This window comes from Lissotriton helveticus, chromosome 10 (genome assembly GCF_964261635.1).
Source record: "Lissotriton helveticus chromosome 10, aLisHel1.1, whole genome shotgun sequence".
Lineage (NCBI taxonomy): Eukaryota > Metazoa > Chordata > Amphibia > Caudata > Salamandridae > Lissotriton > Lissotriton helveticus.
Genome location: NC_136071.1, coordinates 1,148,373,879 through 1,148,397,322, shown reverse-complemented (window position 1 = coordinate 1,148,397,322; position 23,444 = coordinate 1,148,373,879). Strand labels below are relative to the sequence as shown.

The 23,444-nt window shown below is 45.9% G+C and overlaps 1 protein-coding gene across 3 annotated transcripts in view; it reads right to left on the bottom strand.

The window, feature by feature from the left end:
* The window catches only part of NEK10 (NIMA related kinase 10), a 1,104,115-nt gene that overhangs the window by 932,716 nt on the left and 147,955 nt on the right, over window positions 1–23,444 (bottom strand). For all 3 annotated transcript variants that reach the window (XR_013601712.1, XM_078663960.1, XM_078663961.1), the window contains exon 8: window positions 17,092–17,170. Coding sequence is in view for 2 of the 3 variants with exons in the window: in XM_078663960.1 (XP_078520086.1) it covers window positions 17,092–17,170 (79 nt within the window). In the remaining variant the exon portion in view is untranslated. The remainder of the gene's footprint in view (window positions 1–17,091; window positions 17,171–23,444) is intronic.

Sequence of the window (23,444 nt, the reverse complement as noted above, 5' to 3'; positions counted from 1 at the left end):
CAAGTTGCCGCTCTACAAATATCCTCTACAGGAACACCTCTAGCCAAAGCAGAGGTTGACGACTTAGCTCTTGTAGAATGAGCCCTTATACCCTCTGGAGGTTCCTTACCGGCCAAAGAGTAGCAGATCTTTATACAGAGGACGATCCATCTTGATAAAGTTCTTTTATGGACCGCTCTTCCTTTCTTGCAGCCAGCAAAGCCAATGAAGAGCTGGTCATCCAACCGACAGTCTTTAGTCCTGTCCAAGTAAAAAGACACCGCCCTCTTGGGGTCCAGACGGTGCAACCTCTCCTCCACCTTGGAAGGGTGTGGGGGAGGATAAAAAGTAGGGAGGGTAATGGATTGACCAAGGTGGAAAGGAGTCACCACCTTAAGCAGAAAAGCAGCCCTGGTCCTAAGAACCATTCGATCAGCATGAATGGTCAAGAAAGGGGGCTTGGAACTAAGAGCTTGAAGCTCACTTACCCTCCTTGCCGAGGTTATTGCAATGAGGAAAACTGTCTTAAGAGTCAAAAGCCTCATAGGACATTTGTGAAGAGGCTCAAAGGGAGCACCCATCAAAAAGGTCAAAACAAGATTTAAGTCCCACTGAGGCACAATAAAAGGAGTAGGAGGGAACTTATTTGTGAGGCCCTTCAAAAACCTTAAAACCACAGGAGATTTAAAAAGAGACGGCTGGTCAGGCAAACAAAGAAATGCCGACAGCGCTGAAAGATAGCCCTTCACTGTGGCAACAGCAAGCCCCTGTTGCGCCAGAGAAAGAGCAAACTGAAGAACATCTGACAAATGGGCTCTCAAAGGGTCAATAGAATAGATTTTTCCCCACACCACGAGACAAATTTCGACCATCTATATGAATAAATGGACTTAGTGGAGTCACGCCTGGCTGACAAGATGACATCCACAACGTCAGGCGGGAGGGAAAAGGAATTCAGGTTGCCCCGTTCAATCTCCAGGCATGAAGGTGTAAGGTCTGGAGGTGGGGGTGTAGAACATGCCCCTCCATCTGAGAGAGGAGGTCTGCCCTGTGAGGGAGACGGAGCGGCGGGTGAGAGGAGAGGTGGAGGAGGTCTGAGTACCACACCCTTCTTGGCCAATCCGGGGCGATCAATATAACTTGGGCCCGGTCTTGGCGAATTTTCCTCAGAACCCGAGGAATCAAAGGTATGGGAGGAAACACGTAAAGTAGTTGCGAGTTCCAACTCAACTGAAACACGTCCCCCAAAGCTCCTTGCATCGGATACTGGAGACTGCAGAATGACAGGCAGTGAGCATTCTCGCGAGTGGCGAACAGGTCCACCCGAGGAGTCCCCCACATCTGAAAGATGTCGTGAACAACCTCCGGGTGAAGCCTCCACTCGTGGTCGGCAGAGAACTGCCGACTGAGACTGTCTGCACGAACGTTCTGAACTCCGGCCGGATGATTTGCCATCAGACAAATCTGATGGCCCTAAACCCAGGACCAGAGACGCAGAGTCTCTCTGCAGAGACACTGCGACCCCACTCCTCCCTGCTTGTTGATGTACCACATCGCAGTCGTGTTGTCTGTCAGGACTTGAACCGACTGACCGCGAAGGGAAGGGAGGAAGGCCTTGAGCGCCAGACGTATCGCCCGCAACTCTAGAAGGTTGATGTGAAGCAACCTTTCCTCTGGAGACCAAAGACCTTTGACCTCCAGATCCCCCAGATGAGCACCCCACCCTAGAGTGGATGCATCGTTATAACTGTGGCCACCGATGGAGGAAGTTGAAAAGGCTTTCCTTGTGACAGATTGCCTTCCACGCTCCACCAAGACAGATCCGCTGCAGCTTCTCTGGAGATCCTCACTGACTCCCTGAGATCCCCGTTGTGCTGATACCACTGTCTGCGGAGGCACCACAGGAGTGCCCTCATGTGCCAGCGTGCATGATTGACCAACAGAATGCAAGAAGCCATCAGACCGAGCAGGCGAAGAACCTTCAGGACTGGAACGACCGCTCCATTGTAGAACAAAGGAATCATTTCCTGTATGTCGCGAATCCTTTGAGGAGGAGGGAATGCACGACACACAGTAGTGTCCAGTACCGCACCTATGAACAGGTTGCGCTGTGAGGGCACCAGGTGAGACTTGGGTACATTTATCGAAAAACACAACCTGTGCAACAACTGAGTTGTCTCTTGCAGATGATGTAGCACCTTCTCCGGCGACTCCGCTTTGATCAGCCAGTCGTCCAGATACGGGAATACAGGAATCCCCGACCTCCTGAGATGAGCTGCCACCACTGCCATCCCCTTGGTGAAGACGCGAGGCGCAGTAGTAAGACCAAACGGAAGGACTGCAAACTGGTAGTGTTGCGACCCAACCGTAAAACGGAGATACTTTCTGTGCGACTTCAAGATGGGAATATGAAAATATGCATCCTGCAAGTCGATCGACACCATCCAGTCTTCTTCCAGCAGCGCTTGAAGAACCTGTGCAAGAGTGAGCATCTTGAACTTTTCCTGTTTCAGGTAAAGGTTCAAGATCCTGAGATCCAGAATTGGCCGAAGCCTGCCATCCTTTTTGGGGATCAGGAAATACCGGGAGTAGCATCCCTGACCCCTTTCCTGCTCTGGAACCACCTCTATCGCACCTTTTCGAAACAGCGCCAGGACTTCTTCCTGCAAGAGAAGCAGGTGGTCCTCCGAACAATAACCCTGGTAAGGAGGGTAATTTGGGGAAAATTCCCGAAAGGGAAGAACATACCCATTCTCTACAAGATTGAGAACCCAAAGATCCGATGTTATTAATTCCCAATCTTGTCAAAAATGGGTAAGCCGGCCCCCCACTGGGCCCACATGATCCAGAATGGCGGATCTAGGGCTGCTTTGCTGCGGTGGTTGGGGGCTGGGATGGGGAAGAGGAGGAAGCGTTACGGCCCGAGCTCTGGCCCTTTGCTTGCCTCTATAAGATCTATATAATGTGTTTTGCTGCTGCTGTGGCTGCTGCTGGGTTGACTTATAGGTTCGAAAAGAAGATCTGCCAAACCCTCTTGAACGTCTTCCAAAAGTGCCCCTGGATTGGAGACCCAATGACTTTGCTGTCGCTCTGCTGTCTTTAAAGCATTCCAAAGCAGTGTCTGCTTTTTTTCCAAACAATCCAGACCCATCAAACGGAAGATCCATTAATGCCGCCTGGACATCTGTGGAAAATTCACTAGACTTCAGCCACGCAGCTCTTGTCGCTATGGAAGAGCCCATGACCCTCGCCACAGAATCTGCTGTATCCAATCCACTCTGAATAACCTGCCTTGCTGCAGCTTGAGTATCAGAGATTACCTCTTGGAAGTCTTTTCTATCATTCTCAGGTATCTTGGGTACCAACTGTTTCACAGTGTCCATAAGAGCGTGGATATAACGCCCCATCAAACAGGTTGCGTTTGTGGACTTCAAAGCCATACTGGCAGAGGAGAAAACTTTCTTAGCAGTCTGATCCTGTTTTCTCGACTCCTTTTCTGCTGGGACCTGTGGAAATGCACCTGTAGATCTTTTGGAACAGGCCGCTTGCACCACCAAACTCTCCGGTAGAGGATGAGAGGTTAAAAATTCCGGGTTTTCAGGAGCCGCTCTATACCTCCTAGCTACAGCCCTAGATACAGCAGGAGCTGATACAGGATTTTTCCAAATCTCCAAAATTGAATCCTTTAAGGCATCATTAAAAGGTAACAACGGTTCAGTTACTGATGAGGGAGAGTGAAGAACCTCTGTGAGCAGATTAGACTTAAATTCTGCAGTTGGTAGAGCAATATTCAATACATTTGCAGCCTTTTTTATCACTACATGATAAGGTGTCACGTCCCTTGAAGGCTCATCAGAAACTGAAACAAGGTCCCATTCAGGTGACAGTTCTAGGCCACTAGCTACAGACAGGTCCTCAAAAGGATCTTCAGACTCTTGAAGTTCACCTTCTTCTAGATACTCCTCTCGATATCTTTCCTCCTCCATCAACCTCTGGGCTTCACGCCTTGATATTTGTTTCACATTCGAAGCCGTTGGATCCGCCATCGACTTCGATGGAGCCGGAGCCGGAGCCGGCGTCGAACTCGACGTCGGACGAGGAAGAGATCCACAACGTCGTTCAGGGTTCGGCATCAAAGTTGACGGAACTGGCGTAGATGGAATCGGAGTCATCGATCTCGGCGTCGATGGCTTCTGAGTCGAAGGCCTCGCCGGAGTCGGATAATGCCAATGCGGCGCTGGAGCCGGCATAAAGGGCGCAGGTGCATAGGATTGAGGAACACCCAGACCATATGCCAACGGACCCATAGGACCAGTAGGAGCCCCAGAGGGGTGCATAGCCCTTGAATAAATCCCAAACATTGCATTCAGGAAATGCGTGGGATCCTGACCTGGAGCCGGGAAGGTAGGGTATGAACCCCCAGGCTGATCTTGAGGGCGTGGAGTCGAAACGACGTCGACCTCCTCTTCGGGCTGGTGCACCGGAGTCGTATGACCTTCGGGCATCTGAGCCTCTCCTTCTCCAACCACCTCCTCCTCACCTTCATCCTCACGACCTGAAGGATGGGATGGGTCTGGAGATGGAACAGCTTTCTGTTTCCTGCGAACTCGGTGAACCTGCATGTTCGGCATCCTATTCTTCCGAAGCCGACAATACTATCACCTTCTCGACCAGTTTCACCTGCGACTTCGGCTTGGAACCCGATTCCTTTCTTGATTGATGTCGGGATTCATGGGTTCTCTTTTTATGCTTCCTCTTTGAAGATCTTGAAGCATGAGCCGAAGACGAATCCGATCTCGACCTCGATCGAGACCTTGACTTCGAACGTCGAGTTCGCGATCTTGATTTCTTCTTCTCTTTTCCTTCTTTAAACTTGGCAACAAGAAGTTTTGCCTCCCTTTCCCTTAAGGCTTTTGGTGTCATCTTCCTGCAGGATTGGCATTCTTCGACGTCGTGGTCGGAGCTCAGACACCACAAACAGCATTCATGTGGGTCTGTGATGGACATTATTTTGTTACATTCTCCGCAGGCCTTAAATCCGGTTTTTTTTGAGGTCATGTCGAAAGAGAGAAGACAAAGAGACTAGAAAGAATAGTAAGTAACAAAGTTACAGTAAAGGCTACAGACGATCCCAGAAAACCGTTAGTGTCGACGACGCAGAAAAAAGGGAACTTATGTCATCACGCCGGCGTGGGCCTATTGTAGGCGTCGGTGACGTCAGCGGAGTCGCGAGCGATGCCGTGCCTCTATGACGTCCGGGTCCACGTCGGCGCGAAGCTACAAAAAGAATTTCCGAATGTTGCTGACGCAGGGGATATTCACAAGGTGAGGAATCCACACGGCAGATGTATCTATCAGAATAAAAAATTTGTCATTTACAATACTAATACCTCTAACTTTGCTAATGCGAGACCTATTGCATTGCAAATGCTTGTGTTTTTTTGTTTTTAAATCAATGGCTAAAGTAATGTTTTGGAGTTTCTGTTGTGGCTTTAAACCCTAAATCACATATCAGAATGTCCGACAGTGATATGTCAAATTTAAAACCATTGACGTGTTTGTACTTATTCTAAATTTGGCCCTTCTTCCCTAATATTCCCAGTGAAGCACAGCTTTTCTGAGTGCTTTAGCAATAAACACTCAAACACTTTCGCTGGTGCACCCTGGAGATGCCTACAGCAGTCTGCGCATGCTCGAGTGACTTCAGCATGCAGGCGATCTACTTAAGTGTTCTCTAAAGAAGCTCCACATCACTCCTGAAATGCTTCAGACATCTCTTCGTTTGTTCGGATGTGAAACGTACCCTGAGTCAAAGAGGACTTTTGTCCCATTATAATGCCCCAGACTAGCGTGAAATGACTTGCAGTAAATCTAAAGTAAACTGGTCATACTGGTATTCTTCTCTCTGTCAGAGTAGCTCAGTGGATGCATGCATTAACAAAACTCAATTACTAGTCATGTGGCCAGGGCTTTAAGTGGGATGAAAAAACTGGGGGTCTCTCAAAGGGCGTGGCCAATGTAATTAGGGGTGTGGCTAAAAAACGCATGAGCTAAAATCTGTGCTCAGCATAGTGTGCCGCCTGACTTGTATTTTGCTGTTTCTGTCATTGCATCCAGATATATGATACAACAAGTGCATCATAACGACAAGTCAGGACTATTGGCGTTGTCAGCTGCCTGTGTTTGTAATTTACTGAAAGGTTGCTTGGAGAGTGTGTCTGGCTGCTCTATTGAGGTCTGCTCTCCACCCACAGCATCAGAAGAAGCAAGCTTCAGATTGGGGTCTGGCAAAAAGAAGGTCAAACTGGGGACAAGTGATCGGCTTTACAGCGCACATGTACAACATAGTGGGCAAAAGCCATTGGTTGTTCAGGTAGTTCCAAAATGTTCCAAAATATCCGGGTCTGGCACAGCACCAAGGAGCTTCATTTCTCTGCAGCAGCAAATCTTATTTATGGGTGTCTATTTTCAACGTAGATTTGGAATTGACATTTTCACTCCCAGCGCTACCACACTATTGCAAGTGTACTACATAAAAATAAACCAAAATATTACTCGTTTTTGTGCCTTTCTGCCCTCTGCATCACCATATCATCACTCAGCGCTACCCCAGCATCACTCAGCACCACCACATTATCACTCAGCACCACCACATTATCACTCAGCACCACCACATTATCACTCAGCACCACCACAGCACCACTCAGCACCACCACATTATCACTCAGCACCACCACATTATCACTCAGCACCACCACATTATCACTCAGCACCACCACAGCACCACTCAGCACCACCACAGCACCACCCAGCACCACCACAGCACCACTCAGCACCACAACATCACTCAGCAGCACCACTCAGCACCACCAGAGCACCACCACATTATCACTCAGCACCACCACATTATCACTCAGCACCACCACATTAACACTCAGCACCACCACATTATCACTCAGCACCACCACAGCATCACTCAGCACCACTCAGCACCACCACAGCACCACTCAGCACCACCACAGCATCACTCAGCACCACCACAGCACCACTCAGCACCACCACAGCACCACTCAGCACCACCACAGCACCACTCAGCACCACAACATCACTCAGCAGCACCACTCAGCACCAACACAGCACCACTCAGCACCACCACATTATCACTCAGCACCACCACATTATCACTCAGCACCACCACATTAACACTCTGCACCACCACATTATCACTCAGCACCACCACAGCATCACTCAGCACCACTCAGCACCACCACAGCACCACTCAGCACCACCACAGCATCACTCAGCACCACCACAGCACCACTCAGCACCACCACAGCACCACTCCGCACCACCACAGCACCACTCAGCACCACCACAGCTCCACTCAGCGCAACCACAGCATCACTCAGCGCAACCACAGCATCACTCAGCGCAACCACAGCATCACTCAGCACCACCACATTATCACTCAGCACCACCACATTATCACTCAGCACCACCACATTATCACTCAGCACCACCACATTATCACTCAGCACCACCACAGCACCACTCAGCACCACCACAGCACCACTCAGCACCACCACAGCACCACCCAGCACCACCACAGCACCACTCAGCACCACCACATTATCACTCAGCACCATCACATTATCACTCAGCACCACCACATTATCACTCAGCACCACCACAGCACCACTCAGCACCACCGCAGCACCACTCAGCACCACCGCAGCACCACTCAGCACCACTCAGCACCACCACATTATCACTCAGCACCACCGCATTATCACTCAGCACCACCACATTATCACTCAGCACCACCACAGCATCACTCAGCACCACTCTGCACCACCACAGCACCACTCAGCAGAACCACAGCATCACTCAGCACCACCACAGCACCACTCAGCACCACCACAGCACCACCACAGCACCACCACAGCACCACCACAGCACCACTCAGCACCACCACAGCACCACTCAGCGCAACCACAGCATCACTCAGCGCAACCACAGCATCACTCAGCGCAACCACAGCATCACTCAGCGCAACCACAGCATCACTCAGCGCAACCACAGCATCACTCAGCGCAACCACAGCATCACTCAGCGCCACCACAGCATCACTCAGCGCCACCACAGCATCACTCAGCGCCACCACAGCATCACTGGTTCAAATATGTTCTCTCAATGTTTCAAGCTTTATTCCAAATGTCACAAAAAGATGTTAATATTTCACTTCTGTTCTTGGATTTTCGTCACAATAAAATACACTGAACATAATCTTCACAAAAGTTATTTACAAAAGTTTAAGCTATTGACATTATAAATTACAATCACTTTTATTTAAGTATTAATTATTTTAAAAAATTAAAAACCATTGTTATTTGTAATATCAATACATCTAAGTCATGTAAATACAAAACATGTTGCATTACAAATGCTATAGGTGTCACATTTGCGAAAGTTATAACTATTGGCATTGTAAATGACAAAGCTATTAATTTAGCTATTTTCAAAAACAAAACATAAATAAAAAAATTGTCATTTACAAGACCAATAGCTCAAACTTTCCTAATGCGAGACCTATTGCATTGCAAATGCTTGTTAATATTAGGCACCCTACCTAGTGGCTACCAAAGCTTCACTAGGGGTGGATTATTATTATAAAAAAGGAAGATTTTGACTGGGCAAGAGGGTTTGTTTTGCCATGTTGGTTAGGCAGTCATAAAGCTGCCTGATTAGACTTCACTGGCAGGCATAGAGTCACATTCTCACCTCGTAACTGCAGTGGTTGCAAAATTAAGTGCTGAAGTCCACTAGTGACCTTTAACTTACAGCCCTGGGCACCTATTGTTCGTATACTAGGGACTTAGAAGCCTTTGAGGGGGCCCCTGATAGAGTCAGCTTTGTTCTGCAGAGAGTCTTGCCCTGATGGCCTTGAATAATTCTTAAAGAGATTGTTTTAAATACCATTTTCCTTTATTTTATTTTTTATGGCATTGGTGTGTGAGTCTGTATCAGACATTCTGCAGAGAAACATTGTGTTTATGTTTCATTCAACATCCATAAAATAACATTATTTTAGATCAACACAGGGCCTCACCTATGAGAAATGGCGGGGGGTCAAAGAAAATATGTACAGTAATATTAGTGAGCTGTTGCTGTGTTACAATACTGAAAACACACGCCATTATCCCTAAATATTAGTTGTAAACACATTTGGTGCACATTTGATAGTGCACTGTCAGTGACCTGGCCAAACAGGATATGAAAGAGCTGAAATTGGATCGTGAATTTAAAGCTGTTCCAAACTGGGGTCTGCAAAATATGTTTGGCCCAGAGCCCCCAAAACCCTTAAGATGTCCCTGCTGATAAGTAAGTTAAATGAGCAAATCAGGCATTAGCCAATTGTACATGTACTTGGGGGGGGGGTCAGAGCACATGCAATGGGGCCTGGTCAGCATGGCCTAGTGCACTACAGACTCGAACAAGCATTTGCAATGCAATAGGTCTCGCATTTGTGAGAGTTTGAGGTGTTGGCATTGTAAATAACAATGGCTTTAATTTAAGTGTTGGTTTTAAAAACATAAATAAAAGGCATTGTCGTTTACAATGCCATTAGCTTAAACTATCGCAAATGCGAGACTTATTGCATTGCAAATGCTTGTTGTATAAGTGCATTGAGTTATCTTCTATGGATGTTCACAGCATTAAAACTTGGCAGGCATTCAAGCATGAGTGCATATTTATCGGTTAAATAAATGTGGAAATATACTAATGTCAGCTTCATTTCTTCAGAAAACCCCAAATAAATATGGATAAATACAGATAAAATTAGTGCAAAAAAACATGGATAAATACAGACGGAAATGTAAATGAAAAAAAATACCATAAAACCGGGAGCCCTAGTCATAATGATGTTCAGACAACATGTTCATCCAGTCCTTGGCCTCTCTGCAGAGAGCACAGGGTACTGGTAATTAAGATTCTGTCCAGAAGTGTATGAAGGAGGAAAACAGCTTGCGAAATATTGATAGGGCCAAAGGAAAGGACTGTGCAGCTTTTGTGGATATGTGTGAGAAGGAATGAGAGAGGATGGTGAAGTGGAGTAGATAAAAGAAAGTATGTCCAGAAAACTGAGCGAAAATACTGTGATAGAGGAAGAGGTGAAGGATGAGCCGTGTAGATAGAAGAAATGCAGGAAAAGATTTGTGGAACAGTAGCATAATAGATGCCCTTGCAGATGGGGGTGGGGTGCCATGGAGTACGCGCCCAACCTTTCAGGGCCCTCATTCAGGCCAAGGCCAATGGATATCTGTGAGGTAAGGAAAACCTGGGGGTCCCATCACATTCTACGGGGTCTGGGGGTTCAACTGTTTGTTTTACACCATTGTGGTGGACAAAAAAGGGCGTAGGTGACATACGTAGAGAGACTAGCAGAAGGAAATGAAGGGGAAGACCTCGATATTGAACACAATTCAGTGCTAACAAGAATTGGTAAAGCCAACAGTGGCATGATATCCTTGTGTGCCATATATTTGGAAGGATTAACGAAAACACAGAGGCACCTAAACACCAGTGTGGTTATATGCTGCATCAAAAGTGTTTTTAGTTCATATTTTACACCTACTTGTAAAAGACACGCTTTTCGGCTACGCTCTTTAGAGAACCCTAACACCCACATTTTTCATTGTACTTAAAACCCTGTCCTCTGTATTACTTTTTCTGTTATTGTTACTTTGTGACACTCCCTGCACGAAATTCTTATTGGAAAAAATAACCATTCACAATAGTTCTTTGTTACATCTGTCCAAAGTTAAAGGTACTGGTGGGTGTGGTGAAGGGGCAGTTAATCTGATCTTTGTACGTGTAGTTCCGAAACTGTCTGGGTGCCCTATACTATTGCAGAGGCGATGGAGGGATGCGGGGCTCAGGCCACTAACATGTTACAATTTGTGACAGATTAGGTGTACGACAGTAATGTTCAATGGACAGCAGGTGGGGTGTGTAGGGACGTCTGGGTACAAAAGGCTTGGGTGCAGGGATAACGCTTGTGAAGGGGAACGGTTGCTTGGGCTGCTGGATGCTCGGTTTGGCAGATTACTAAATGGGGGTTAGGAGCACAAGGTTATTAAGGGAGTCAACAGTAGGCAATATTGAGGACCAAGGGGTACGGAACAGGGCCTTGTGCTCAAAGTTGCTGATTTTGAAGCCGGGGTGGGGGGTACGAATAAGGGTCGGATTTCCCCATGATCAACCTTCTGTGATCTAGGGCAGATTGTTTAAACTTCCCGGAGTACCAAAGAAATTTTTTTTAAATTGACTTTGTCCTGGTGTGTAGCAACGGGGCTCATGTAAAAACGCACAATACCAGAGTCAGGTTAGAGTGAGACAAAAGTGGGAGCAAGAGGGTGGGGGGAGGGTGGGAGCAAAGGGGTGGGGGGAAGGTAGGGGCAAGGGGCCCTCATTTCAGCAACTTAAAGAAGAGACAATAAAGGGTCTAATTACAAGGTTAAGGGGGGAGCGAGGCTGCCCAGGAGGAGGATTTTAAGATAAGGAGAAAGGGGTGGGGCCTTCTATGCTGAGTGGGCTCCCTCACATCTGGTGAGGTAGGGGGGAGTTGTGACGCCAGGCGCTACAGGGTGCGGCACTCAGTATTTATGGATTGGCGCCATCCCTACAATAGCAGGAGTGTAACATACAAGTGTGGCACGCCGGAGATAAGATGTACCAGTCCGGCGGTGTGGAACGAACAGTGGGTGGCCCGCTTGTGGGCACACCCGGCTGGCGGAGTGTGCATAGATGTGTCTGGCGGTGCGGCAATGAGAAGTTTACAGGAGGCTAATTGCGCCGTGAATAGTGGAAAGGAGGCTGTCCCCTTCCCCCCGTTCACGGCAGGGAGCAAGGAAGATTGTATGTTGGGTGCCTGGCACCTGGCAGTGCTACAATGGGGGGGGGGAGTAATGTTGGGCCTCAGGAGAGCCTACCTTGGCTAATGGCTGCACCGTTCGTTGGGGGGTACTCTTACGAGGAGAGGAGACCGGTAGTTAGGTCAGGGTCCGCAATAATGTAGTCAGTTCTCCTCCTCAAAGCAGTCACAGGTTGCAAGCGCGGAGCTGCTTTTGCCAGTTGTTCTGGCAATATTAAATAAACAACCATATGGCTCTGGGACACACGCAGAAGAGAGAGACACGGTTTTTGTAGAAGAAACAGTAATAAATAGATGGTTTGGCCATGCAAAAATCTCTCTTCTAAAAGAACAGCTATTTCAAGATGATTTCAGTTTTACTAATTGAAGGGCAATCGCCCACATCAGAAAAGGAGCCGCGGTAGGGCCCATGGCCTATTCCCCACACCGCCCGCCTTCCCAAGTCTCTGGTGCCGCTTCACGTACTCACTAGCTGCCTCGCACCCCCTACTTGGGACTTGTCAGAGCCCGCACTGCGCACTCAGTGTGGGAAGCACGGCAATATGGCAGCGCTTCGTCAGCCGAACATCACAGGCACTGATATACCTGATACTTCGCAGCATCACCCCAAATATAAAAAAAAATAACATGTTCATGTTTACCTGCTTATGCATCATGATCCTGAAGACCACAACGTGATGTGTATGCGGACATGCATCAAAACACATGCATATTTATCATCCCAAGAACAAAACAAGCAAAACAATGCGTTTAACACGGGAAGAGGAGCAAATTAAAAAGGAAGAGACAAATGAAGAAAACGCCCGGCCGGACAGCCAATTGAATCGCGGCCCGGCCGGAAGTCCCGCCTCCTCGAGCACCCGAGAAAGGAGAGGAAAAGTCTTCCCGCGGCCCGGGGCTCCCGTGAGCTGCGGAGTGCCCCTGAGCCGCCTGCGCAGAGGAGTAGCTTTTGTCCCGCGGCCCCGGAGAAGAGCTGCAGAGCCGAGGAGTCACACCAGGAGCAAAGAGAAGTGCTGCGGAAAGAGCCCTGAGGAGCGGGAGCTCTCGTGTAGCCCCCGCCAGCAGAGCCCGGAGCCGGTAAGTGTTGTCAGGTGGGGGGAGAGCTGCGGCGAGGGCGGGGGAGGGGGGGAGAGCTGCGGCGGGGGCGGGGGAGGGGGGGGAGAGCTGCGGCGGGGGAGGGGGGGAGAGCTGCGGCGGGGGCGGGGGAGGCGGGGGAGAGCTGCGGCGGGGCGGGGTAGGGGGGGAGAGCTGCGGCGGGGGCGGGGGAGGGGGGGGGGAGATGTCTCTGCATGTATGCGGCGGCCGGGGGCGCTTCTGTGTATGCGGCAGGGCGGGGGGAATGTCTCTGTATGTGTACGTGTGTGTGCACATTAGATGCAGGCAAAGCGCGCTCACGAGGTCAAAAGGCACTCCACATAAAGAACTACCAGACGCATTGACGCCTGCACTTCAAAGTGAAACTGACTGAAGCAAGCGCCCGGCCCACGTTAAAAAAAAAAACACACACGCATTAGATACAGTCAAGGCGCGCTCACGAGGTCTAATCTCCAGCAGAAGAAATTCGAAACAGTCTGCTGTCCACATTCCCTTTCATTCCCCAGAAAGCGGCAACATAAGTTGTCTCCCTAGACAGCAAAAGCTTTCGCTTTTGCTTTCGTCTAGGCGAGACCTAAAAACTGGCAGCATCAGTCCAAAACTTGGGGGTGAGCATGCAAATAGAGGTCCTTTGCTACACTATGAAGTTGGCTTTTGCCTGCCTTCATGGGGGCAGCCACCACAGCAGAATATGCTTGCCAACTCCTAGATTGATTAATCAACTGACTGGAAACAGCTGGAGGCTGGAGCCATGGTGTGCACATCCCTCCGGAAGCAGGAGTGAGGCTGAGCACTGCAGCAGTCAAGCGCCTGCCGGACTGTGGGAAGCATCTCGGATTTGCCTCATGAGAAAGACTATGAAATGTAAGTGACTGAATGCACAGATATATTGTAAAAGGGGGTAATCTGCACCTATACCTGAATCATAAAATCATAACTATTCCTACATGGGAGCAGCTTGCACCAGGAGGGATGAAAACGATGGTGGGAATATAATAGCAGGTTGAGGCACAGAACATAGGACACTACATTGCTCCTGACCATGTTGTGTGTGTGGTATTTAATCTTCAACTTGCATTGTTCTGAGCACCCCCAGCAGGGCCTCTCCGAGAAGTCTTTGACCGCTCACCATCAATGATGTCAAGTGCTTGAGGGGATGTGCTTGGCCCAGGTTGCAGAGCCATGGTAGTATGGACCCACGGCCATCAGCAGGAAATCACCGCAACCACCAGTGTTGAAGCCCAGTACGGCCTGCTTTGTCCTTGGCCCCCCTAGGGGGTCTTACACTGTGTAAACAGCACATATGAATGCCTGTGTTGGCATATTAAAGCTCGGCCTATCCGCTTTGCCCGTTTTGAGCCTTCTGCACTGCAAATGCAAAACAAAACGGTTTGCTTTCTGTGTACAGTAAATACATGAGGTATAGAATGTAATGTGTGATGATGTACTCATATACCCCTACTAATGATCACATCTAATTCTTAGTAATATAATCTACCACAAGGTAACTGGAGTAAATGCAGGGAATAGCTTCATTGAGAGCACAAGATTAATCCTAATAACCAACAATAACCAATACACACTGGACTAAACATAAATTTGGGTATCTGGAGCAGCATGATGTAAAGTGCTTCAACGCCTTGTCGGGAGTAGTAAGTGCTATGTAAATGCAATTACAATACAATAAGGTAGACTGATCACCAAACCGCCAGTAGCATGAAGTGAAAGTACATCCTGAGTGGAGCCAAACCCGACGTTATACATATTTAATACATTTTTGAAAAGTAATCTTAAATTGTGGGCACCGTTGCTAACAAATGTTTTTAAAGCAGCCATTAATGGCCCATTGCCAGCATCATGGAAGAAAGCAATTGAGGTCCCGGTCCTCAAAAAAGGTGATAGAAGTGACCCGGCATGCTATTGGGCAGGGTCCTTCTTGCACGACTGGAAGACTGGGCAACCACTAAGGGGATTATGTCCAATACACAATATCATTTTAGGAGGGGTGGAGTTCAACTGAACAGTGCCTTAACCTATCCTTTATCACTAATAAGCATGTTACGTCCATGAAGAGCTCCATTCATCTGGCCTTCATGGACTTATCTAGCACCTTCGATACTGTCAACCTAGATAAACTATGGGCCATGATGGAAGGCAACAAGGCATGGGTGCTGAAAAAGCCTTAGTAAGCCTCCTCCATAGGCTTCATTCCATCACAACAGTCACCATAAGATATGGTAGTAAAGGGGAGAAAATTCAACCAATCATTTCAACAGAGGGAGTTAGGCAAGGATGTATTTTAGCCCTTTTTTATTCTTAATTTACACAATTGGGCTGGAGGCTTTCTTATTAAATAGGGAACTTGATTTCCCCAAAATAGGCAATACTCCTGTTCCTCTTTTAGCTTATGCAGATGATAGAGTTTTATTAGCAAAGAAAGCCACGAGCTTGCAGAGATCTCTTGATGCTTTTACTGATTTTTTGACCTCTCTCGACTTAAAAGAGAATTTTATCAAATCATATACAATGGTATGTGGTCCTAAAAACACTAAATGTAAACCTTTAAGTGTCCAGGGTAAGAAGAATGACAAGGTTAACAATTTATCATGCCTGGCCATACTATTTAATAATCAGCTGAAATGGAAACCACTTTTAATCACCAGAGCGCAACAGACAAGTAGGGCTGTGGATGCATTATTTCATTTTGCCAGCAAACTAGGGTGCAAGCCTGTGAAGGAATTAATTACCCTTTACAGAGCTAATAGTCTCCATGTTGCCACGTATTGGGCGGGGGTTAGGGGCCACGATAAAAACCATCAGCTCTTACTAATTGAAAATACATTTATTAAGAGATTATTGAAGCTACCGAATAGTGCTCCTCCCCTATTTTTCCATACGGAATTGGACTTAGAGTTCATTGAAGACCATATAGACAGTGCCCCTTTGCTTTTATGGGTTAAGATTTGGCTTTCAGATGATTTAATGTTTTTAAGAGATGTCATTAAAACCTGCTGAAAATCAGATAATGTTTTAAAGATTCCCTGGTTCCATTATCTGAGGAGAAAATATCAGGAGATAGGTCTTGAACACTTTTTTGAAAACCCTGAAAGTATTCCTCCAAATGCCAAGATCATTATTAAAGAGGCGTATCGCACTAGGGGTAACATGAGTAATAGTCAGCATCATGGCAATACGGGAGAGCCTCGCCAATTTTATTTAACTTTTTCTATCAACTCTCAGTTCCAATTTTATTTAACAAGGTCTTTTTGTGCACTGTGCATTTTCTGCTAGCATTTTCACGCCAAGGAGGTGGTCAGACAGGCTTACGTCCTCTCCGTGTGATAATTCCTCAACTCAAAGCACTATGCACTTTGTATTATTTTGCACATTGTATAAATCGGTGAGAAATAGATTCTTATTGCCATTATTAATGAACATTCGCCCTTTTTTCGTATATTGATGGTTTTAATTTTTTTACAGTCATTAGCAACCGCTAAAATATGCTCTGCAGTAGTTAATTATATAAGGGGTTCTATTGCGATTAGGAAGCACTATGAGTAAAATTGTATGAAGACAATTAGGATAACAGTTTGCTCCTAAACTGACTCTTTATGAAAAGAATGACATGATACAACTAGAATTTTATGATTACTTTTAGATTTTATTGTGGTTTTTTGATGTATTGTATTTTATCTTGTGATGCTGTTAATCTCTTATGGCTCTCACAACCGAAATAAAGTTTTGCTGTGTTTTTTTACTTATTTTTTATTAAAAAACATTTCCACTGTATCAAGTACAAAAGGCATGTACATACAGTTTGCGAAATAAAGTTTTGACATATTTTAATCTTTAGGCATGTTTTAAAGAACTAAAAAGAAAATAACATAGTGTTTTAAAGGAAGTAGGGGTTAAATTACCCAGTTCACTCAGTAGTATTAGTGTGACACACAATGATTTTCAAACTTATATTTTTGTTTTAGGATATTAGGCAAATTCTAGATAATGGGTCACAAGGAAGCCGAGAGTCTTTTGAATTTACTGTCATCCGGATATCTTAATGCAGATGTGAAATCAGTACTTACATGTCATATTCACCAGCTTGTCTACACTGTACTGCTCATCCCCATATCCGAGGTAGGAATCTGCGATTATCTCCATGTGCTGTGGGGTAGAAAAGGCAAAATGCTTATTTATCACTTGTTTACACCACATGAATTATGTGACTTCTGTTTGTATGTTTGAGCTGACTGCTTGAATGGGGTGCAACTGCTGGAGTCCAATCATCCCTAACAGGACCAAAGGAGACTATAGATAAGACTGTTACCATACACATTAGAAGGAGACCAGGTCACTCCCTCTATAAATCAATCGAGAGGTCTTAAAAACAAATAATGCTTCCAGCGATGCATTGAGTCTTAATGAAAAAAAATCATCATCGAGTTTCAAAGGCCAGAAATATCAAGAGATGTCAAGGTGCAAGATCTTTTTCAATAATAGACACACAAATAAAACATGTAATCTCTACATAATAAAGAAAGGAGTGCACAATTAACTAGATGCCCTTGTAAAATGGTATTATAATTAGTTTATAAAGAGTAGAAGACCAACAGTAACTGGCGAAAAATAAGAAATGTTTATTTACTTGTAATACTGTTTCTGCTTCATAGGTATTCTCTGTAAAAGTCATATATGTAGAATAGTCCTGTCTGCGTCTGGAAACCCCAGTACACTTCCTTTTCTGAAGTGGAGGTAGAAACAATAACACAACATACCAATGGGGAAAGGGTCTGAGGGATATTTAAAGACCTAGCCTAGGTTAACACCCCCTGAACAGTATATGAGCAACAAAAAAAAAAAAATTGTTTATCCTCTTTGCTAGACCCCTAGGTTTTTTTGTTGCTCATATACCGTGGAGGTAGAAACGCCATGCAGTGGCGGCCGGCACCAATCGGGGGTGGCGGGGGTAGGGGCGAGGAGGGGGGATGCAAAGAAAATAACTTACCTTATCGACGCCACGTCTCTCCTCCACGTCAGGACTCTGCTGAACAGGAACCAGGAAGCACCCAGGCTCCCCTAACCAATCACAACGCTGCAATGCAGCATTGTGATTGGTAAGCACCCAGGCTCCCCTGACTTATCACAATGCTGCAATGCAGCATTGCAATTGGTCTGAGCTCCGTAGTTCGGTGCTCAGACGGGGACTGGGGGTCTGGGCATATTCTCCACGCAGGCTGTATTAATTTGCAGCCTTTATGGAGAGCATGTGAAGTGCGCATGACTGTTTGGCTGGCCCCAGGGGGCTGGCCAAACAGTCACTGTGCACTTGGAGTGGGCAAACTACTCCTCCCCTGCCCTGCTCTGAGAGCAGAGCAGCCCCGCCGGCCTGCAAAGCAGCACCTTTATTTACACTGCTTAAAAGCAATGGGGCGACGCTCCTCAGCCTTAGAGGAGGAGCCGCCACTGGTGACACCTCCAAAAGTCCTTGACAGGCCAGGTTTAACTGCATTTTTCACTAGAAAACTACAGTGTTGTAAATATTATAAAAATCCCATTGCAGCATTTAGTGTAAAAGAATGTACTAGATCATGAATATCTCCTGTTTTAGTGAAGGAGAAAAATGACAGGAAAAGGGCCTGTCAGGTCAAACGTCCATCACACGAAAGAGCCTGCACCAGCCACCAGAGAGACTATCCTCAGGGCTCTGGAACGCCTCAGTGCTTCCCCCGTCTGTGATGTACTAATGCGTCACTACTAAAGGTAGCCATGGGTGCAGCAGGCTTAAGCACTGTAGGGTCTGAGGCTACACTTCAATCAGCCAGTCACCCCAGCCTTTCCCAACTCATCATAGAGTTCGGACAGGGTGTGCTGAGAGTATAGAGCGTGATACCTCGAATCTGTGTCGGCACAGGTTCGAGGTTTCAGTTTCAAGCTCCAATGCTGGTAGAGAAAAGAAATAACAGAAGTTCAAACAGGACCTATGTGGGTCCTGCACAGGCAACAAGGTAAGTAAAAAAAACTTTTAAAAACGCTTTAAAAAGCAGTATGTGTATGCATTAGAGTATGTATCCATGAAGGGGCATGTGTAGCTGGAAGCCTGTGTGTGTGTGTATATGCGTGAAAGTGAGAAAATGTCAATGACTGAGTGATCAGAGAGAGTGAGAAGTGAGTGATAGAACAGTGTGAGTGAAAATGAATGAGTGAAGGAGATTGACTTAGTGTAACTAAGTGTTACTGTGTGTGAAACTGAGTGAGTCAGAGTGCAACTAAGTTAACCACAGTATGAGTAAGCCTTAGTGAGTCAGTGAATGAGAGAGTGAGTCTGAGTGAGACTGAGTGAGACTAGGCACGTCAGAGTAAGATTGAGTGAGTATGATTCACTGTGAACACCTGGAGGCAAACTGTGTTTACAGAAATGAAGACCCTGAACCACACCTGGAGGGGAAACAACCATTACATCGCATGACACTACATCGCATGTCACTACAACGTAGGCATTACAACGCATACCATTACAACTCATAGTAGCCCACCACTATCCAACACTTACCCTTCTGTTGCCCCCCCCTGGAGTTACAATAGACATTTTTAGTGAATCAAAGTGAGATTGAATGAGTGCGAATGCCTCTGACGTAGCAGGAGGCATCAGATGGACCTTATTATATACACTGGAGGGCTTTGACTATGTAGATGACTGAGCCTTGCCCTCTCACACATTCCAGCATATTCAAGAAAAGAGACCTTGCCTCAACACCTATTCACTTCAAATGGGCCTGAAAATTAACATGAAACAATCAGAAGTCATGCCACCCAACATCCCACCAATTCACCAATCAAAGTGGATGTAGAGGATCTAGCCATGACTTCAAAGGCAGCTAGCTTGTACTATCAGGCATGATTGTGGGGCAGGCAATGTCATCAAGAGTGGACTGAACAAGGCCAGGAATACCTTCAGGATGCTGAACAATGTGTGGAGGTCATGTCAGTACAGCACCAACACCAAGCGGAGGCTTTACTAGCACAGCATTCTGCCCATACTCTTGACTGGGTTAGAATGCTGGTGGATGACAAGGAGTGACATCCCCAAACTGTCAGCGTTCCACACCACTAATCTGAGAAGAATCTTGCGCAGTTTTTGGCAACAAACCATCTTCAACCAGGAACTGGTCACAAGGTACAAGCAAGAGAGCATAGACACCATCATCATGAGAAGAAACTGGAGATGAATAGAACACACAACCAGAAAAGAACAAGACTCCATCACAAAAACGGCTCCCCACTGGACCCTAGAAGGCAAACGAAAGAAAGGCAGGCCAAAGAACACCTGGAGGCAAACTGTATTTACATAAATGAAGACCCTGAACCACACCTGGAGGGGAAACAACCATTACAACGCATGACACTACATCGCATGTCACTACAACGCAGGCATTACAACGCATACCATTACAATTCATAGTACCCCTACACTATCCAACACTTACCCTTCTGTTGCACCCCCTGGAGTTACAATAGTAATTTTTAACCCCTACACTATCCAACACTTACCCTTCTGTTGCACCCCCTGGAGTTACAATAGTAATTTTTAACCCCTACACTATCCAACACTTACCCTACTGTTGCACCCCCTGGAGTTAGAATAGTAATTTTTACCCCTATACTAGCCAATACTTACTTTAAATGCAATGTAATGATATGCGTTGTAGTGGTATGCGTTGTAAAGGTAGTTTGCGATGTAATGCAATGCGTTGTAAAGGTAGTTTTTTAAAATGTGATGTAGTATCATGCAATGTAATTGAATGCGTTGTAGAGGATGTTGCGGTGTCAAAACTGCGTTGTAAGTGCATGCATTGTAAATGTATGCGATGTAACGTCATACATTCCACCTGGAGCATTGTACAGAAACCTAACCAAGACAGACAGAAGTAGAGTTCTTTTATTGCTGCCCTACATGCAAGCAGGCAAAAAAGACAGTACTTAAGCAAGAGTGAGAATGAGTGAGTCTGATTGAGTGAGTTAGAGTGTGTGGGACTCAGTGAGATAGAGTGAGTCAGATTAAATTCGAATGAGTGGGACTGAGTGAATCAGGGAGAATGAGTGAATCAGAGGGAGATTCAGTGAGACATTGAAAATGAATGAGTCAGAGTGAGACTGAGGGAAATTGAGTATGACACAGTAAGAAAGAGTGAGTTACGGTGAGATTGACTGTGTATGAGTGGAACTGAGTGAGAGTAAGTGCGAATGAATGAAACTGAGTGGGTCAGAGAATGAGTGAGGCTGCATGAGACAATGAGGCTGATTAAGTCAGAGTACATAAATTTGAGTACAAGTGCGAATGAGTGTACGTGAATGAGGCTGAGTGAAAAAGTAAGATTAAGTGCAAACAAATGTGAACCAACACCTTGAACCCTTCTAGAAGCAGTCAGGCTCACCCACTGGAATTCGAAACAAAGATTATACAATATAACTTTTAAAGGTCACCATTGGAGAGGCCTCCTAACTTGAAGGTAAGTCCTTTGGGGCCAGATGCATCAACAAACCATTTTGTTATTTCCTAATTGCGAATCCTTGTGATTCGCAATAAGAAGATCGCAAAACAAAATGCATGAAAGTGTGTTTAACACTTTCTGCGATTCCTAGGGGATCGCAAATGACCTACCTCATGATTATTAATGAGGTAGGTTGCAATTTGCTACCCCCTAGGAATCGCAAAAATCACGGGGATGGTGGCTTGCTCGGGGCAGCAGACCACCATGTCCGTGATTGCTGTTAAATAAAGCAATCTTTTTTTTATAAAGCAGCCCATTTTCCTCAAAGGAAAACGGGATGCTTTAGAACTGAGAAAATGAAAACCTTTCCTTTCATTTTCTAAGAGCAGGCAGTGGTCCTGCTCTTAAAAAATGCATTTACAGACATCCGCAAAGGGGAAGGGTTCCCTGGGGGACCCCTTCCAATTTTCGAATTGGTTACCACCTACTTTAAGTAGGTGGTAAAATGCAAATGTTTTGTGACCGCATTTCGGTCGCAAAACATTCATGCATACTGATGTGATTCGGTATTAGGAAGGGACGCCCTAAACACGCCCCTTCCTAATTGTGAATCGCAAACCCATTTTGCGATTCGGTGACAGGTTACTGAATCGCAAAATAGGGTTTGCAGCATCAGAAGAGCATTTTTTTGCGTTTGCAAACGGAGGATTCGGCAAATCGGCCGTTTGCGAAGGCAAAAAATGCTTGATGCATCTGGCCCTTGGTCCTTTCAGTAATTCTTTGATTACTGGGTTCATGAAGAAAGACCTTTGGTTTGGTACTCTGCAATAAGCCATATGGCGACTAAGTGCACTTTAATTGAAGAAAATTGAAGGTTGGAATGAGCCAAGTGCAATAAATAAGGCAGGATAGCATTCTCCTGGAAGGAGAGAAGGTCATACCGGTTGTCAGTGCACTAAATGACAAATCGTTTCCACATGAATCCATAGGAGATCCTGGTAGATGGTCTCTTAACTTCCTTAAGAATTTTCATACAGTCTGGTGGTAAATTTTAGGACCTCAATGATTGTACTTTGGGGAGGAGGATCTTTCTTCTCATCCTGAGCAATAATTGTGATGCGTGGAAGTTTCTTGTGTGGTTTGAGTGACGGATAAAGTAGATCTAGAAACCTCCGTGTCTCAGCCACTCTGGAGCTATTAGGATCATGTTTAAGGGTGAACATTTAAAACGGATTATCAATTAGTGATATTATGTGAAAAGTCTACATATATCTGTTCAGCCAATTATTCAAAAGAGTGTGGTGGATCTACTGCTAGCCCCATATTCTGGATTCATAGATTGGGTATTTTGTAGTTTGTTATATGGCAAAAAAGTCTATTTCTGGATAGCCCCAATTTAAAAAAACAGAATCTAAGAAGTTGTTGTCAAGATCCCACTCATGATTTTCGTAGGATCATTGGAGGAGTAGGTCCACTTCTTGGGTTTGCAGATCTAGCAGGTGAACAGCTTGAATGGAGTGAACCCCCACTAATAGTCAATACTAAATTGCTTAGCTTTCTAATGATGGAGTTTGTGATCTTGTTTCGCCCTGCTTGTTTAAATAGTACATGCAGGTGGTAAAGTCCATCTGCACTAGAACACTGCTCGTTGATAAGGCTGGAAGGAAATCCTGAGAGCTAGGCAAACCTTTTAGCTTTTAGCTCGAGCACGTTGACATTTGGTATAGCTGTTGTTTGGAAAACCAATTACCCTAAATTATAAGATCATTGAGATGTGCTACCCATCTGGCGAGGGAAGCATTGTCACAATGGTATGAGTGGGTAGGTCTTAATGAAAGGAAACTCCTTTAAGAAGTTTGTGTTTGTTGAGCCATCGCTAAAGGGATTGTTTTCTTCCCAATGGCCGTAGTGTTGTAAGCATAGGTCTTCCAAGCATTGTTGTAATGATC